This window comes from Balaenoptera acutorostrata, chromosome 5 (assembly GCF_949987535.1).
Source record: "Balaenoptera acutorostrata chromosome 5, mBalAcu1.1, whole genome shotgun sequence".
NCBI lineage: Eukaryota > Metazoa > Chordata > Mammalia > Artiodactyla > Balaenopteridae > Balaenoptera > Balaenoptera acutorostrata.
Genome location: NC_080068.1, coordinates 14,266,256 through 14,287,053, shown reverse-complemented (window position 1 = coordinate 14,287,053; position 20,798 = coordinate 14,266,256). Strand labels below are relative to the sequence as shown.

The 20,798-nt window shown below is 35.1% G+C and overlaps 1 protein-coding gene across 2 annotated transcripts in view; it reads right to left on the bottom strand.

Moving 5' to 3' along the window:
* The window catches only part of GRID2 (glutamate ionotropic receptor delta type subunit 2), a 1,428,522-nt gene that overhangs the window by 265,953 nt on the left and 1,141,771 nt on the right, over positions 1-20,798 (bottom strand). For both annotated transcript variants that reach the window (XM_057547452.1, XM_007184090.2), the window contains exon 12: positions 16,240-16,378. In XM_057547452.1, coding sequence (XP_057403435.1) covers positions 16,240-16,378 — 139 coding nt within the window. The remainder of the gene's footprint in view (positions 1-16,239; positions 16,379-20,798) is intronic.

Here is a 20,798-nt window from a genome sequence, read left to right as displayed (position 1 = left end):
TCCTTTCAGTTCTGCCTTTCAGTCTAGGGTTTCTTTTATTGAGTAATCTATGAGAATATATTTTTATCATTATCTTAGACCTTGTTTAATAAGATACCTCATTTGTGTAGTTGATATAGAAGTTTATAGTTGAAGAGACACTGAAAGTAACTTAATTCAAACTGTGGGACAAATACTTGTGGAGAAGGAATGGATCACATTTTCAAAGACGGAAAACTAAGGTACAAAGTGGTTTAAAAACTTACCTTATTATTCAGAAGCAGGAAAGAGACTTGAACACTCAAAGCTAGGTCTCCAGTCCTGTTCAGCAGTTTTCTGCTGAACAACCCTGCCTGCATATTCCACTGTCACTCAGGTCCATCACTTACCCTTCTACATTTTAAAATTTTATTTTAATTTAAAAAAATTTTTAATTTTTTTATTGCAGTATAATTGCTTTACAATGTTGTGTTAGTTTCTGCTGTACAACGAAGTGAATCAGCTATATGTATACATATATCCCCTTCTTCTTGGACCTCCCTCCCTCCCCCCCATCCCACCCATCTAGGTCATCACAGAGCACCCAGCTGAGCTCCCTGTGCTATGCAGCAGGTTCCCACTAGCTATTTATTTTACACATGGTAGTGTATTTATGTCAATTTTAATCTCCCAGTTCGTCCCCACCCTCCCCTTACCACCCTGTGTCCACATGTCTGTTCTCTACGTCTGCATCTCTATCCCTGGCCTGGAAATAGCTTCATCTGTACCATTTTTCTAGATTCCACATATATGTGTTAATATACGATATTTGTTTTTCTCTTTCTGACTTATTTCACTCTGTATGACAGTCTCTAGGTCCATCCATGTCTCTGCAAATGACCCAATTTCATTCCTTTTTATGGCCGAGTAATATTCCATTGTATACATGTACCACATCTTCTTTACTCTTCCACATTAATTTCACGAAAGCCTGCCCCATGTGCACTGGCTCCTCTAAAATGACTAAGCAGAGTGCTCCCAAGTATAAGAGTTTTACCATATTCTCATGCTTGTGGTAGATAGAAGTTACTTATTCAGCTGACTTCTGGTAAGGTAGGAAAATAACAAGAAATAGAGAGGATACAGGAATTTATATTCTTGAGTACTTAATAGGTTTTTAGGCTTAGATGACTTAGGCTGAGAGAGAGAACAAAGTGAGGATTTGACTTGTTTAGAATGATTCAGCTTGTCCAGAAGAAGGAGATCATCTTAGGGGTTGTGGGAGCTTATTAGTTTGGCAAAGTTTTCATCTCGGTGAGCTCAGTGTAAACAGAGTCTATAGCAATTCTAAAATAGCCCTGTTCCTGGGAGTCACAAATAAAGTTGGAGACAACTTTTAATTAAATCCTCACTGAAGAGTGGCTTTGAAAGACCAGCATACTTCTGAGAATTTTTGTTTTCCAAAAAGAAAGACAAAATCCTGTCTATGACATCTAGATGGCTATATGTTTATAAAACATCCATCACTGTAGTACTTAAGGGCTTTGACAAGTAAGCCATTTTGACACTGAACAATATAGAGTAAGGAGATGAATGTCTTCCTCTGTCTGCCATGCCTGTGTACTCTGGAGCTAAGTTTATACAATTCTATACTAAACCAAAACATAATAAGCAGTATGAATCAGGCCCAGCTCACTCCAGCCACCTTGATTTTGGCTGTTCCTAATAAAGTGTGCAATTCCCTGCTGAGAGCTAAGAAATAGCCTCCTACTGAAAGACTGAAGTGGGTGAGACACTAAGGAAACTGAGAGAACATACCATTCTGGGCTCCCTGTCTTGTCCTGGAATAAAAGGACAAAGAAATGGCTTTCATATTTCTTTCTGATTTCTTATGAGGTTATAAACAAGTCATGGAGTTTCATAGTCTCAAGCCAGATTCTAAGAAATACTTTTCTGGTTCATTCATTCAATGAATATTTACTTGTAACCAACTGTGTACTCAATAAGGTACTACATAAGGCACTGTGTTAATACAAAGTGATAAAACCATCCTCGAGAACATATATTGCAATTGGGAAGGTAAAACAAGTAGAATAATACTCCAGTACAAGGCTAGATGTTGCTCAGAGTGTAAACAAGGTATGCAAAAAAGGGAGCCACTAAATTCAGTTATGAAAACTTTGTGGAAAACTACACAGAGGAAGTGGTATACACCTACAGGTTACAAGAGGGGTCATTAAAGATGAGTTAAAAAAAAAAAAAAAAAAAAAAAAAGATGAGTTAAAAGAGAAAACGTGCCTGACAAATAGATATCCTGACCTGGGTTTAGTGTTAGTCACTAAGAGTAGCAACTTAATCTTCATGAGAGTTAAGCTAAAGTGAGACAACAGAGTGAATCATTTGGCTAAGTCCTTATTTTTTTTTTTTTAACACCTTTATTGGAGTATAATTGCTTTACAATGGTGTGTTAGTTTCTGCTTTATAACAAAGTGAATCAGCTATACATATACATATATCCCCATATCTCTTCTCTCTTGCATCTCCCTCCTAAGTCCTTATTTAGGCTTAAGATCAGATAAGGCTTGCTGAGAGACAGTTTTTTACCTTTGAGGGGCTTGGAGGATTAAGGGGCAGGGCAAGAAGACAACACCATGAAGTAGGACAGTGGTAGCTGTGTCAGAAACAATAGCAGCAGCAACAGGGAACTTTGATGTTTAGTTGAACCAGGTAAAAGAAATAATTGAGTGTATGAAATTATGGGCAAAATGGTAAAAAGAATAGTTATCAGTACCACAAAAATGAGAGTGAAGGGAAGAAGAGTTCAAGGAATTTTACATGAGCTCCTGGGAGCAAGGAGAAAAATGGAAGCAAATCCTAGGTAGGGTGTGTCCAGGAACTGTTCTGTTATTTATGTCTTTTTTCCCCCCATTTATTCTTTATACTAAAAGTTATGAAGTTGAACCCATTCTCTTCTTACTCTTAGGGAAAATAAGGCTTAAAATAATTACGGAAAATGACAAGATCATTTGCTACTAAGTGGGAGAGATTTTAAATGCAAATTTATTTGAATCCATGGCTCTGGTGTCTGTTTCTAGGATACCATGCAACTTAGAAATATCTGGAATTGACTTAGCTAAATATAATTCAGCCATTAATTCTTTTCTGAAAATCTTTATTTTTCAAAGAAACTTATAATGATACTGATGGTTTTCATTCATTCATGTATTCACGAATATATTATTTATTTCATTCAGTAAAGATTTAGTGTATTTGCTAATTGCAGACGATATGACCCACTGGTGAAGACAGAGGTTCTAGTGCCAACTGCCTGGGTTTACTACCCGAGCTTTTAGTTTTGTCATCTTCAATAAGGAGATGAAAATAATATATCTCTCATAGGGCTGTTATGAGGATTAAATGAGAAAATCTGCACAAAGCAATAGGAAAGTGTCTGTCACATAGCAAGCACTCATTGTTAGCTGCTCTTATTAATATTCTGTGTCAGGCACTCTGAGAAGGATTAGGGGAACAAATATCAATATGACATAGTCCTTGTCTTTGAAAAATATACACTCTCAAAGAGAAGACACATGTGTAATGACTAATTGTGCCTGAGCTAACAGAAAATGCCAGAAGAGAAGAATGCAGTTCAGGGTCATTTCAGCAAGTGGGAACAGCATGGAAACTCCAAAGAAGCATGAAATATCCTACAAAAGTTTGGCTTGAGGGAGAAACACTCCCAAACTCATTCTACGTGGCCACCATCACCCTGATACCAAAACCAGACAAAGATGTCACAAAGAAAGAAAACTACAGGCCAATATCACTGATGAACATAGATGCAAAAATCCTCAACAAAATACTAGCAAACAGAATCCAACAGCACATTAAAAGGATCATACACCATGATCAAGTGGGGTTTATTCCAAGAATGCAAGGATTCTTCAATATACGCAAATCAATCAATGTGATACACCCTATTAACAAATTGAAGGAGAAAAACCATGTGATCATCTCAATAGATGCAGAGAAAGCTTTCAACAAAATTCAACACCCATTTATGATAAAAACCCTGCAGAAAGTAGGCAAAGAGGGAACTTTCCTCAACATAATAAAGGCCATATATGACAAACCCACAACCAACATCGTCCTCAATGGTGAAAAACTGAAACCATTTCCACTAAGATCAGGAACAAGACAAGGTTGCCCACTCACACCACTATTATTCAACATAGCTTTGGAAGTTTTAGCCACAGCAATCAGAGAAGAAAAAGAAATAAAAAGAATCCAAATTGGAAAAGAAGTAAAGCTGTCACTGTTTGCAGATGACATGATACAATACATAGAGAATCTTAAAGATGCTACCAGAAAACTACTAGAGCTAATCAATGAATTTGGTAAAGTAGCAGGATACAAAATTAATGCACAGAAATCTCTGGCATTCCTATACACTAATGATGGAAAATCTGAAAGTGAAATTAAGAAAACACTCCCGTTTACCATTGCAACAAAAAGAATAAAATATCTAGGAAAAAACCTACCTAAGGAGACAAAAGACCTGTATGCAGAAAATTATAAGACACTGAAAGAAATTAAAGATGATACAAATAGATTGAGAGATATACCATGTTCTTGGATTGGAAGAATCAATGTTGTGAAAATGACTCTACTACCCAAAGCAATCTACATATTCCATGCAATCCCTATCAAACTACCACTGGCATTTTTCACAGAACTAGAACAAAAAATTTCACAATTTATATGGAAACACAAAAGACCCCGAATAGCCAAAGCAATCTTGAGAATGAAAAATGGAGCTGGAGGAATCAGGCTCCCTGACTTCAGACTATATTACAAAGCTACAGTAATCAAGACAGTATGGTACTGGCACAAAAACAGAAATATAGATCAATGGAACAGGACAGAAAGTCCAGAGATAAACCCACGCACATATGATCACCTTATCTTTGATAAAGGAGGCAAGAATATACAATGGAGAAAAGACAGCCTCTTCAATAAGTGGTGCCTGGAAAACTGGACAGGTACATGTAAAAGTATGAAATTAGAACACTCCCTGACACCATACACAAAAATAAACTCAAAATGGATTAAAGACCTAAATGTAAGGTCAGACACTATCAAACTCTTAGAGGAAAACATAGGCAGAACACTCTATGACATAAATCACAGCAAGATCCTTTTTGACCCACCTCCTAGAGAAATGGAAATAAAAACAAAAATAAACAAATGGGACCTAATGAAACTTAAAAAGCTTTTGCACAGCAAAGGAAACCATAAACAAGACCAAAGGACAACCCTCAGAATGGGAGAAAATATTTGCAAATGAAGCAATTGACAAAGGATTAATCTCCAAAATTTACAAGTAGCTCATGCAGCTCAATATCAAAAAACAAACAACCCAATCCAAAAATGGGCAGAAGACCTAAATAGACATTTCTCCAAAGAAGATATACAGATTGCCAACAAACACATGAAAGGATGCTCAACATCACTAATCATTAGAGAAATGCAAATCAAAACTACAATGTGGTAACACCTCACACCAGTCAGAATGGCCATCATCAAAAAATCTAGAAACAATAAATGCTGGAGAGGGTGTGGAGAAAAGGGAACACTCTTGCACTGTTGGTGGGACTATAAATTGATACAGCCACTATGGAGAACAGTATGGAGGTTCCTTAAAAAACTAAAAATAGAACTACCATATGACCCAGCAATCCCACTATTGGGCACGTATCCTGAGAAAACCATAATTCAAAAAGAGTCATGTACCAAAATGTTCATTGCAGCTCTATTTACAATAGCCAGGACATGGAAGCAAGCTAAGTGTCCATCAACAGATGAATGGATAAAGAAGATGTGGCACATATATACAATGGTGTATTACTCAGCCATAAAAAGAAATGAAATTGAGTTATCTGTAGTGAGGTGGATGGACCTAGAGTCTGTCATACAGTGAAGTAAATCAGAAAGAGAAAAACAAATACTGTATGCTAACACATATATAAGGAATCTAAGAAAAAAAAAAAAAAAGTCATGAAGAACCTAGGGGCAAGACAGGAATAAAGACACAGACCTACTAGAGAATGGACTTGAGGATATGGGCGGGGGGGAAGGGTAAGCTGTGACAAAGTGAGAGAGTGGCATGGACATATATACACTACCAAACGTAAAATAGATAGCTAGTGGGAAGCATCACATAGCACAGGGAGATCAGCTCGGTGCTTTGTGACCACCTAGAGGGGTGGGATAGGGAGGGTGGGAGGGAGGGAGATGCAAGAGGGAAGATATATGGGAACATATGTATATGTATAACTGATTAACTTTGTTATAAAGCAGAAACTAACACACCATTGTAAAGCAATTATACTCCAATAAAAACGTTAAAAAAAAAAGAAAAAAAAAGTTTGGCTTGACTGGAGCATGAACAATTGTGAGAATGAATTAACTGGTGCTAGTAGGCAAAAAAGAAGCTGATCAGCTTTTGAACGGTTTAGTAAGCTCTGCTGATGGAATTGAACTTTATTTTGATAGAATGAGGTACTAATGGAGGCTTTAGAGCCAATTTTAAGGATGTAAGAAGGTAACTCTCTGGACTCTACACTCTGGAGGGTAAACTTGAATGGGAAGATAATGGATAGAAGGAAGCAACAGCTGAGATAAGAGAAAAGAGAACAATAAGTAGAGCTGCAGGCAGGGAAAGTCAGGCTCTTTTATTGCCTCATATCAATAGACAGAAGAAAATTAAGAAGAAAAGCAAGATTTAGGAAAAAAGGTGGAGAAGAAATAGGAGGGGGAAATAGAGTTAGTCTCTACCTCATTTTGAAAATAGTTCACTAATCAAACAATGTAATCCACCAAACAGGCTAAAGGAGAAAAAATCATCTGAGCATATCAATTGATGGGAAAAAAAGCATTTGACCAAATCTAACATCCATTCATGATAAAAACACATAGAAAATAGGGATAAAAAAGAATTTCTTCAACTCGACAAAGAATACCTACAAAAACCCTACAGCTAACCTTACACCTAATAGTGAAAGACTGAATGCTTCCCCAAGACAGAGAACAAAATAGAGATGTCCACTCTTACCACTCTTATTTGACGTAGTATCAGAAGTTCTAGTCAGCACAGAAAAGGCAACAAAAGGAAATAAAAGGCATACAGGTGAAAAAGAAAGAAACACAATTGCTCAGTTTTGTAAATGGCATGAAGGTTTACATAGAAAATCCCAAAGAATCTACCGAAACTCCTAGAACACCTGAACTCACATCAGGATCACAAGATAAAATCAGCATATAATAAACTGTATTTTTATACTAGCAATGAATATGTGGAAGCCAAATTCAAAGATCCAATACCACTTATAATCACTGGGATAAAAATAAATACTTAGGTATAACTCTACCATATATAAGACTTATATGCTATAAATTACAAAATGCTGATAGAAGAAATTAAAAATCTAAATAAGCAGAGAGATATACTGCGTTCATAAATTGGAAGACTCAACATAGTAAAGATGTGAATACTCCTCAAATTGATATACAGGTTTAATGCAATTCCTATTAAAATTCTAGCAATACTTTTTTGCAGATATAGACAAGATTATTCTAAAATTTATATGGAAAGGCAAAGGAAGTAGAATAGCTAAAATAATTCTGAAAAAAAAAAAAAGAGTAAGTGGGAAGAATCCCTATCCTCAATTTCAAGCTACAGTAATCAAATCTATGTTATTGGCAGAGAGACAGATACCTAGATCAATGGGACAGGATAGGGAACCCAGAAATAGACTCACACAGTATGCAAACTGATTTTTCTTTACAAAGTGCACAAGCAATTGAATGAAGGAAAGATAGTTTGTTCTTTTGTTTTTTGTGTTTTTTTTTTCAGAAAACGCTCCTGGACATTTGAATATCCATAGGCAAAAAATGAACCTCAACCTAAACTTTACACCTAGTACAAAACTTAACTCAAAATGGATGATAGATTTAAATGTGAAATGTAAAACTATAAAAGTTTTAACATAAAACAGTTGAAAATTTTGGGGACCTAGGAGTTCCTTGAAGAGTCTTAGACACGACGTCAAAAGTACAATCCATAAAAAATAATAGGTAAATTTGACTTCATCAAAATTAAAAACGTTTGTTCTATGTGAGACCTTGCAAAGAGGATGAAAAAAAAAAAAACCAATAGACTAAGCAATAGACTAAGAGAAAATATTTGCCAACCACATGTCTGACAAAGAACTTGTATCTAGAATATGTAAAGAACTCTCAACGGTAAAAAAGCAAACAGTCTAAGTAGAAAATGGACAAAGACATAAAGGGACCTTTCATGTAAGAGGATATAAGGATGACAAAAAACACATGAAAAAATGTTTAACATCACTAGTCACTAGGGAAATGCAAATTAAGATGACAGTAAGATATTACTACATTCCTATCAGAAGGGCTAAAATTTTAAAAAGTGACAGCACCAAATGCTGGCAAGGATGCAGAGAAACTGGATCCCCAATATGTTGCTGGTGGAGATGTAAAATGGTGCAGGCACTTTGGAAAATAGTTTTCCAGTTTCTTAAAAACTAATCACACACCTACCTCACTATCTAACAATCACACTCCTGGGCTTTTATGCCAGAGAAATGAAAACATCCACGCAAAAGCCTGAGCATAAATGTTCTAGCAGTTTTATTTGTAATAGCTAAAAACTGGAAACAACAAAAATGCTATTCAATAGGTAAATACCACTCAGCAATCAAAAACAATAAACTACTGATGCATGCAACAACTTGGATGGACCTCAAGGGCATTTTGCTGAGTGAATAAAAAGCTGATTTCAAAAGGCCACATATTGTACGATTCAACTTATATAACACTCTTAGAACGAGTGGAGAACATTAGTGGTTACCAAGAGCTGGGAATGGTGGGGAAGAAGGTGTGAGTGTAACTATATAGGGGTAGAATGCGGGAGATTTTTGTAATGATGGAGTAGTTCTGTATTGCAGTGGTGGTTAGAGATTCTAAAGTTGTGATATAATGGCACAGTGCTATATGTATACCTAGTACCCATGTCAATTTCCTGATTTTGATACTGTACTGTAATTACTGAAGATGTAACCATTGGGGGAAACTTGGTGAAGGGTATATGGGATATCTCTGTGCTATAATTGCACTGACTTTGCAATTTCCGGTGTCTATATAATTGCTTCAAAATAAACAGTTAAAAGAAAGTTTGCTTAAATATTAACAGAACTTACTGCTTTATGACAAATTATGGATTATTAATGATTTGTCTTTCAAAATTTTACTCTACTTTCTAATTTTCTCAAAATAGCCTTGTGTTACTTTTATAAGAAGAAAATGTATTAAAATGGAATAAAAATGGCTGATGGCTCAAGGCTAAAAGTAATTAATAGGCAGGATGGGGTCCAGGAATAGCAAACCTGGAGATGCAAATTTTTGGCAAAATTGCATCTGAAAAGTAGCCTAACCAGAGTGATTTCTAGAATTTCCCCACATTAGTAACTCTCTTCGTCCCTATCTATTTAACTAAGAGGTAGTAAACCACAACCTCTCTTTAAATATCTTAAAAAAATAAACTGAGGCAATATTCCTACATTCACAAGAAATGTAAATGTTAGCCTAGAGATATAAAGTTTCTCAAGCCAGATTTCTCTTAAATTACCCTTAATCCTTAGATATTTCCACATAAGGAGCCCATGAAACAAGAAGATATGTGGATCAGGTTTATATCAAGTAGAGACACACTGTTAAATGCCATAAATATACGTGCATTAGACACCTCCAATGAGTTTCCATATGCTCCTCCATTTTTCCTCTCTGGCCCATCCTCCTCTCCACAGATAAAGCTGTCTTTCTTAAATGATGTCACTCTTCATTATCTCCAGGAAAAACTCCAAATTCCGAAACAAGCTTCATCATGCCCTTCAAGATGTGGTCCTACCCTCCTTTTCTATTTCACTTCCTGTCACCCTCACATCACCTATCTCAATCCATGAAGGAAATGAACACATTTTGATAACCCACCCTTTGCTAGATATTCTCCTAGGAGTTTAATACCTCTGCTATAAGCCACTCCTTCAGTATGTTGAAATTTATCCTTTAAGATCAAACTCTCCGATGATACATCAGAGAACCTCTGTGATGCCTAATAGTTTTTTTTCCTCTCTCCTCCTCTTCTCTCCAAGTTATTGACTTAAATCACTCCTTCCCTGTGTTCATACAGCATTTTATAAATAATTTATCATAGCCCTATGTCATTGAATTCTACATTGTTATCTCCCCGAATAAATTGTGACTCAGGGATAATATCTAAATACCTTTATAGACTAAATGCCTAGCACAGTGTTCAAATATCTACAGTTGACCCTTGAACAACATGGGTTTGAACTGTGAGGGTCCACTTATTCATGGACTTTTTTTCATTAAAATCATATATGTACCATAAATAGTTTTCCTTATGATTTTTTAGTAATATTTTCTTTTGTCTAGCTTATTTTATTGTAAAAATAAGTATATAATACATATAACACACAAAATACATGTTAATTAACAGTTTATGTTGCTGGTAAGGTTTCAAGTCAGCTGTAGGCTATTATTAGTAAAGTTTTGGGAGACTCAAAAGTTATACATGGATTAGCAAAAATAAACAAATGGGACTACATCAAACTAAAAAGCTTTTGCACAGTGAAGAAAACTATCAACAAAATGAAAAGGCCACCTACTGAATGGGGGAAGATATTTGCAAATGATATACCCGATCAGGGGTTAATATCCAAAATATACAAAGAACTCATACAACTTGACATTAAAAAAACAAACAACCAGATTAAAAATGGTCAGAGGATCTGAATAGACATTTTTTCCAAATGTCTGTATAAATTACAGACATTTAACATACAGATGGGCAACAGGCACATGAAAAGATGCTCAACACCACTAATCACCAGGAAATGCAAATCAAAACCACAATGGGCTACCACCCCACACCTGTCAGAATGCCTATTATCAAAAAGGCAACAAATAAGCGTTGGTGAGAAGGTGGAGAGAAGGAAACCCTGTGCATTGGTGCAGCCACTATGGAAAACCTTGTGGAGGTTCCTCAAACAATTTAAACCAGAACTAGCATACGATCCACCAATTCCACTCCTGGGTATTTATCCAAATAAAGTGAAAATACTAATTTGAAAAGATTATGTTCTTTTGAATTGAAAAGATTACACACCCCTATGTTCACTGAAGCATCATTTACAGTAGCCAAGAAAGAGACTCAGAGAAAAAGAGATCAGATTTGTGGTTACCAGAGTGGGGTGCGGGGAGAGGGGGAATTGCATGAAGTTAGTCAAAAGGTACAAACTTCTAGTCATAAGGTAAATAAGTACTAGGGATGTAATTCACAATATGATAAATATTATTAACACTGCTGTATGTTATACCTGAAAAATGTTAAAAGAATAAATCCTAAGAGTTCTCATCACAAGGAAAAATAATTTTTCTATTTCTTCTATTTTGTGTCTATGATATGATGAATGTTCACTGGATTTACTGTGGTAATCCTCTCATGATGCATGTAAGTCAAATCATTTTGTCATACACCTGAAATTTATACAGTACTGTATGTCAATTATATCTCAATGAAACTGAAAGAAAAAGAGCTATACATGGATTTATGATTGTGTGGGAGTTGGTGCCCTTAAACCCCATATTGTTTAAGGGTCAACTGTATATAGATACATAATTAGTTGAACTAATTGAATGAAACTAATATATTTATTTAGGAGTTTTTATACTTAGGAATACCTCCATTTCCGAGAGCATGATTATAATGATCTTGGTAATAGTAACGTACCAAAGATAGTTACATAGTTCCATGGGGGCAAAGGAAAGGAATAAATCATTTCATTAGAGAGCACCTGCTACCATTCTCTGTTTCCCTAGGCTGGGAGACAGACAAATTTCGAAGCCAGTGATACTCACTGTGTGGAACTGAGAAAAACAGTTGCCCAATAATTTTTTCTTTTTCTAAATGTAGACAAATATGAATACAAGAATCCTGTTATTGGTATGGTCTCCTCCAGTGAGTAGCATATTTAGGAATCTCTTTTTGCATATGCTTGGGAAGAAATTTATCCCAAATTAGTTTGATTCACTGGCTGTATTAACTCAATATCTTGTTTAGTGCAACGTCGTGTTATGAAAAATGAATGCATTAAACATAAAAATATGGTGCGATGTTGGGATCCCTTTGAATAGACCCAAGCTTACTTTTAGCCCCAGGAAATGAAAGACCTCAAGTTTTATCACCATACACCAATCTGGCTCTAAAGTTATTAATGACTATGACCATAAAACTATGATTTCCCCCATAGCTATTTTCACTTTTATATGTGAAATAAGTAGGTTTTTGAAAATTGCATCACAATAAAGACTATTACAGTTAATGTTGATGATATTATTACCCAGTATTTACTCGAAAATACCTTAATAGCTTCACATGCTCCATTTCACCATTGCCACTTTTAGCCTGGTTACCAACAGAAAAAAGTATGTTCCATTTTTTAAGTATTTGAAAACAATTTAGGTACTTGTTGTTACTCTTTTAGTGACAATGAAAAAGCCCAGATGTCATTAGAGTTTTATAGAAATTGCATATAAATTTCTTTTTAGAAACTGAACTGTATACATCAATAGCCATCCTCAACTGTGTTGCAATCTGTCATATTACATCATATACAGCAGCAGAACATAGTTATGTTGGGCTGCCCCATCGTTGGAGGGATATGAAATTAATTTGCGAGTTATATTCTCCAGGGAAAATTCACTTTCAACATTTTTATTAATGGCAAGGGCCAACTGGAAGGCTAGATGACAATAAATATCTAATTTTGAAAAAGGGGTAAATTTTATAAAAGGTATTTAGCTTCCTAAGAATAAATCTATTGGATTTCTCCTATCAAGCACCAGGTCAACCACCTGTTTAAAAGTAGCTTTCCTCTCTCTCTCTCACTGACATTCCTCTAGCCACCTCTGCCTCTCCTGGTGTGGAGAAGTGACTTTGAATTTTGGGAATAAAGATGTGGATGGTATATGTTTGTTAATGGAACAGCAATTGGGCTGGGAAAAAGTACCCTGATGAGCACGGCTTCATTTAACGATGAGCAAATCTCATGAATGTGAATGACTAAGAAGCATGACAGTGGATGGTTTTGTGAAAAAAGTTTTTGCTTTTCTAAGAAAAATTAGACTTAGAATTTTCCAAGAAAGTTTGACATTAGTTATAAATGGAACTTTGAATGTTTCCAAGAAACATTACAATTTTGTTTACCAACACAGCTGAAGCATGAAATTAGAAGCGATCTTTAAGTTTGGGGAGAGAATCAGATCTCTTTTAACTTATTTGGCTCTGATTTTCCCCTTTCATAATTAAACTAGTGAAAAGATTAGAAGGAAGGGGAGATTCATTATACCAAATGTTGACTTTTAATAATATGAGTTGGCATTAGAAAGAAATAATTTGTTAAAAAAATAAATGTTCAGTTATTTTGGATTGTGGGAAACTACACCTGAGGGAAACATCATGTGCAATTAGGATCTTTTTCCATTAGACTTTACTTTAGAAAATCCTATGGGTGTAAAAATTTGATAGAGGTTTTTGCTCCCACTGCTGTTGCATGAAAGTCTAGATACTAACGAATGCTGGCAAAGTTGTAATGACTAAATAGCTCAGATATACACACACCATGAGGCCTGCAACCTCAGTGACAGAGAGGTTCAAGCAAACAAATTTTAAGAACCAGCAAGAAACAAATTGTAAGGTAAAGAAAAAATTCAGTAGGTAAAGTCATGAATTGGTATTGGATTGATGTAGGTTAGATTTCCAGCTCTGACACTATTCACTGTGTGCTAGTGAGCATTTAACTTCCAAATTTCTGTTTCTTGATCTACAAAGTAGGAATAATAGTAGTAGCTGTATTATTAGGGTAATTTTGAGTACTAAAAGGGAGATTATATATATATATATATATATATATATATATATATATATATACACTTAATAAATTCATAATAAATTCTCAGTGAATATCCATAATTTTTATTATTTATGATTATTGTTGTCATATGTTGCATAAAATCAGTTATTTAAAATGTTCTTCATTCATTTAATTTAAAATGTTTCAAAGTCACTTTTGAGCTACATAGTAAAAACCTATGTACTTTAAGTACTCTTAAAATATAACATGTTAAACAAAGTTGACAAGAAGTATATTAGTGAGATTAAAATACTCCATTTTAATTTTTTAAAACTATTTCTCTTAATGTGATTTCCATTGACTGGTCTGGCAAGCAATCTTACCCTGAATGGCAGGTATCAATTACAGATCTAATTAGCTCATGTTGGGATATATGCCTACAGAATCGACCCAACACAAAAATCTCCTAACTTTTGATACTTTATTTCCTCAGACAAATTGAGGATTTGAATAATGTCATCCTTTACATCACTATACTTAGCAATGAATAAGGCTATGACATCCTTTATAAAGTTCCCTAAAAAGCAACTGGCCATACAAATGTACAAGGGTGTGGAATGGGGACTAGTGTGGCATAGTTAGAACATAGATTCAGGAATGAGACAGATTTAAGGTCTGGTCTTTAATCAATCACTTATTAGCTGCATGATTTGAAGCAAGTTACTTATTTTTTCAACTTCAGTTGTAAAATGGGTTATTAATAAGTAGTATGCATTCCAGAAGATGGTTGTAAGTATTAAATGAGCCAATGCATGTCAAACATCTAGTACAAAGTTTGGCATCTTGTGAGTGCTCAATAAATGTTAATTGTTATTTGCACAATTTTACTAATTCATTGATTTCTTGGGCTGGGACGTTGTAATCATTTTCATTATTGCTTAAAATAAGACTCTGATGGGGTTATCAGTTTAAATTTTCCATGAGCTTCACTCTGGATCACTTAAAACTTATGCCACACGTAGAACTGGCTACAAGGGTAGTAAGTTAAAAGGATACGAAGGTTCTGCACCAAAGAAATAACTGGGAAAACAACTTGAAGACTATGATTTGATGAGAGAAGTTGGGAACATCATTTTCATAAATGGATGAAATAATTGACTATTAGTAGCTGAATTTTGGGGTTTCAATTTATATACACAAGCAGTTGAAGAAAATACCCTATTTCTTTTTAGATCATTAATTCTTGATTTTATTTTTAGTATTGTGCTATAATAATTTTGCAACTACTAATGGAATTCATTTACATACTATTTTAAAGGCAAGAAGAATTCATGTTTTCTCTTAAGGATGAAGTAAATCCCTAATTAATTCCTTGACAAAGTTAATTATTCTAATCTTGAACTGTCAACTTTGTTGAGAAATAAATGTTTTTTAACTTTACGAAAGTTCAAACTACCTTGATTTTGGATTAATAAAATTTTCAGAAAATTTTTTCTTACAACAATATACAGAACACTACGTTCTAATAAGGCAGAAGCTGTACTGTGGCACTGAGCTGACCTTATGGCATGAAACCACATAAAGAAAAATTGGCCATGGTAAATCAAAGGCCTTTGGAGTCTCAGGGCTCATGGGAAAGTCATTTGTGAAATGAAGCACTGACTTAGGTAGCTTTCAGGATTCAAAAGTACACTATAGTTAATGACAATTTACCACCACTGCAGCTGGAAAAACAGCAGCAATAATACTCACGTTAGCTATAAGGCAATGAAGAGACAGAATGTAGTTTTACCTCTTGATAGCTATTCTCATTCTCTCTCTCTCTCTCCCTCTCCCTACCTATCATCTATCTATCAATCATCCAGTGTCTACCTATTTACTCAGACAGTGCATAATGGGACAGACTCAAAGCAAAGACTGAGCATCTCAACCTTGAAATATATATATTTTAGTATGTATCCTTTTCCTTCTTTTTAATAATATTGCCCACAGTCATATTTTACAGAGGTTAAAATTCTGAATATGTGTTATCCTTCCAGGAGAATGTGGGAAGCAATGTCCAAATTATACCCAGAATTCTATTGTATAAAGAATGCTCTACCAAAACTGTACTTTCAGGAGTTGGACTATGTTGTGATGTCTGCACATCACAAAATTAAGCCTTTACTCAAAAGGAAGTTGTAAATTTATTAACAGACATCACATAGCTTTGGCCACGCCTGTCATTTCTCATGCTTTGTATCAAGCGGAATCTTTGTCTACTTACTGGATGGAGCTTTCAATGCGGGTGATAGTGAGGAAAGCAGCAAGGTTTGCTGTGTAAGATGAGATGACAATCAAAGCAAATAGCCACCAAGCCCCCATCATCATTCGGGTAGCCAGAGTTGTGTATGGGACTTCCCCACCTGTGGAAAGAAGCAAAGAGAATAAAAGAACATCAACAAGTATTTATTGAGACTCTGAAGTCATACACATTCAAGAGCAAGGTAAATTTTAAGTAATGAGAAATCTTTCACGTAACATCAGCATGGATCTCTGTATTTTGCTTATGTTCATCACTTCATATTTGAATCTGGTTTATGAGACTATGTGAGACTCAGTCAAATAGAAGCATGATAAATATTTAGTATAACATGTTTAAATGATATTTCTTCCACCTTGTTCTTCAACCCTAGAATTACCCTCTTATTACAACCTCAGATATACACTTTATATCCAAGGGCTTGACTATTTACTAGTTAAGAGATATTAATACTATTATGCTTATATTTAACATAAATTTTCAGATTTCTAGTTTAATAAATAATATTAAAAGATTATTTTTGTTAAATTCCCTAGAATCATAGGTTATTAATAATCTTGGGAGAATACATATTTCTATTGGTTTCAGCATCATCACATGTGTTTTGATCTACTCCTAATTGACTCACCACTCTTTTATAATCTTATTGTAGAATCTTCTTCTCCATCTTCTAAATGTTGGTGTGTCCTTGGGCTCAGTCTTTAAACTGTTTCTGTTCTGTCTGCATTCCAACCGCAGCTAATCTCAAGTCCCCTGACATTGAATATTATCTACAGTATACTTTGATGACTCTCAGATTTATATTTCAAGCTTTACTCTCTCTAGAGAGCTACAGATAAATGCCTACATAATTTCCACTTGGAATTTAATGGGCATCTGAAATTTATCACATCTGAATCAGAACGCTTTATTTTCACTCTTGAATTAACACCCCAGTCCACACTATTTCAGGGAATAGCACCACTCTTCACTCTATTTCTCAGACCAAATACTTAGAAACTTTGCAACATCCTATCTGGTAGCAAGTCCTGTCACCTTTATCTTCAAACCACATACCAAATCCTACCTCATCTCCTCACTTCCAGTGCTGTCACATCTTCTTTTGACTGTACTACTAAACCACTTAAATGGTTTACTTGTTTACATTCTTTGCACTACCACTCCTAAGTCTATCTCCATGGTGCTCTTTAAAAATGAAAATGAAATCGTGATATTCCTCTGATCCAAACTTCCAGTGGATTCCTGTCACTCTCAGAGAAAAAAAAAAGCAACCCCAAATCTCTACCAAGGCTTATCAGGTCCTACATGAACTGATCTCATGTCAATTTCCTGACTTACATTTTTCCACCCTCTCAACGGCCTTCTTGCAATTTCTTGCATGGAGTTACGCTGATTTCTGTCCTAGGGTCTTTGTACTTGCAATTTTTATGCCTGGAATTCTCTGCTCTTTAATTTAAAAATGACCTTCCTTTTAATTTATTTAAGTTTCTCCTCAGATGATACTTCCTCACAAATACATATTGTCATTCTATCTAAAATAATTTCCCACGACCTCATTCTTTCAGTCACTGTATTTTTTAAAAATCATAATTTATCATATATTTTATATATTTTTGTTTTTTTCTCTTCCTTATTGTATAGTTTCTAACATAGAAACAGTTCCTGCCCCCTTTTAGGTGGGTAAATATTTGTTAAATGAATATATGTTTTGTATGGAGTTAATAATCCTTTTAAAATAAATTAGGTTTATGCTAAGAGTAAAAATAAATTAAAGAGATATATAATACTACATTTGCCTAGGTACATCAATATGTGAATGGCTTAACAGGATTCAATTAATTATCATATCAGGCAGATTTTTATGCCAACCACTAATTCTCACTATGCAATATTTCTGAACTTTCAGTGTAGTACAAACATACCCTTTGGGTATGACCTGAGCTATTTTCCTGATGTAATATCCTCAGAATAGGCTAACCTCTGATATCTGGAATGCATTTTTTCAAAAGCAATTATAATGCATTTTGGATATTTTCTTCTTCAAAGCAAAGGAGATATTCACTCAGCTTTTAAAAGATGAAAGCACAATAAAATATTCATTTTTAAACCAAATGGGGACTTCCTAGACAAAATGATTAATTGAAAAAAAAAATATGAACTAGATGATAGCTAAAGACTGAAAGATGTTAATAAATATAACAAAAGTAGAACAGTAAATTCATGACTGAAAAGGCTAATTGAAGGTTTGTGTCCATGAAGTCTTTACCCTTGGTTAGAGTTGTTATCACCCATAAGAAAGAACACTTGTTGAGCTTTCTTCACCTGTGGCATAAAGCCTGAAACTTGGGAAATTCAAATATTCTTGTGGAGTCCAAATAAAATGACATTTTATTTGATATCTGAACTTAGAAATCAAATATTAAAAGTAAAGGGAATCTTGACTTCTAATTCTGGTAATTCAAGACAATCCTCCCACTGATGGCAACTAGAAAAAATGAACATATAATGCATTTGAGAGCTAAAGGAGCAGTGAGAAACTAGATCAAGATCCTGAAGAAGATAACTCAGAAATGTGACTGGTATTTAGGACTGCTTTTTCCTGAGGGATAAATGCCAATTTAACAATAGGAAGATAAGAAACTGAGATGTTGAGCAATCTTTTGAAAGCCTTCAAAGTCAGGTGGCTATAAAAATTAAGGCCCAGGCCTTGCCAAATGGGGGTGGGACTAAGAAAACCAGAAAATCGTCATATGCTTGGAAATCAACAATTACAATTCTATTAGGGCCATGGGTCAAAGAAAAATCACAAGAGAAATAAAAGGTATTTTTAAGTTGATGAAAATAAAAATACTCTATATCAAAATTTCACAAGTTTTGATAGCTGATAGGATGTAGCTAAATTTGTGTTTAAAGGGAAATTCATAACTTATATAAGAAGTCTGAAAATCAATGAGCTATTCATCAATTTCAAGAAGTTAAAAAAAACCTGGCAAGTTAAACCCAAAGAACATAGAAGGAGGGACATAATAAATATAAGAGCAAAAATTAGTAAACTAGATAAAAAATAAAATAGAGAATGTTGATCCAACAGAAGTTTGGTCCTTTGAAAATACCTATAAAAAGCTCTTGAGACTGATCAAGAAAACAAGTAAAGGCACAAAAAAATAAAATAATAGGAGTTAAAAGGGCATATTGTTACAGATGTTTCAGATATTAGAAGGATAAAAGAGGAGGATCTTATGTACAGTTCTATGTGATTTGTAACTGAAGTGAGTCCCTTGTAGGCAGCAAATAAATGGGTCTTGTTTTTTATCCATGTCACTCTAAGTCTTTTGTTTGGCAAATTTAGTCCCTTTACATTTACAGTAACTATTGATAGGTATGTTCTTATTGCCATTCTGTTAATTGTTTTCTGGCTGTTTTCGTAGTTCCTCTCTATTTCTTCTTTTTCTCTCTTCCCTTGGATTTTCATGGTTTCCTTTAGTGTTGTGTTAGATTCCTTTCTCATTTTCTTTTGTATACTTACTATAAGTTTTTTCCTTGTATGATACAACCAGACCACTATCATACACCATACACAAAAATTAACTCAAAATGGATTAAAAACTTGAGTGTAAGACCTGCAACCATGAAATTCATAGAAGAAAACATAAGCTGTAGCCTCATTGACATCAGCCTTAGAGGTGTTTTTGTGGATCTGATTCCAAAGGCAAGGAAAACAAAAGCAAAAATTAAAAAATGAGCCTACAGCAAACTAAAAAGCTTCTGCACAGTGAAGGAAGCTATCATCAAAATGAAAGGGCAACCTATTGAATGGGAGAAGACATTTAGAAATCACACATCTGATATGGGGTTAGTATCCAAAATATATAGAGACTCAGATAACTCAACAAAAAATAAACCAAACAATGTGATTAAAAAAATGGGCAGAGGAGAGAACTTCTGGCTTGGGGAACATGGAGATGCTGGGAGAGTGTTGCACCTGGAGATGGCATGGAAACACCATGTTCTCTCCCCACATCTTATCCTATAAATCACTTCTTTCTGTTCATTCCTGAGTTATAGCCTTTCATATAAACTGGCAATCTGCCACGTGGCTGACAGGCTCTTGGGGCTCCAGCGAGGTGTCAGGCCTGAGCACCTGAGGTGGCAGAGCCGAGTTCAGGACATTGGACCACCAGAGACCTCCTGGCTCCAAGTAATATCAATTGGCGAGAACTCTCACAGAGACCTCCATCTCAACGTTAAGACCCAGTTCCACCCAACAGCCAGCAAGCTCCAGTGCTGGACACACCATTCCAAAATAGTAAGACTGGAACACAACCCCACCCATTAGCAGAGAGGCTGTCTAAAATCACAGACACCCCAAAACAAACCACCAAACGTGGTCTGCCCACCAGAAAGACAAGATCCAGCCCCACCCACCAGAACACAGGCACCAGTCCCCTCCAGCAGGAAGCTTACACAAGCCACTGAACCAACCTTAGGTACTGGGGGCAGACACTAAAAACTATGGGAACTAT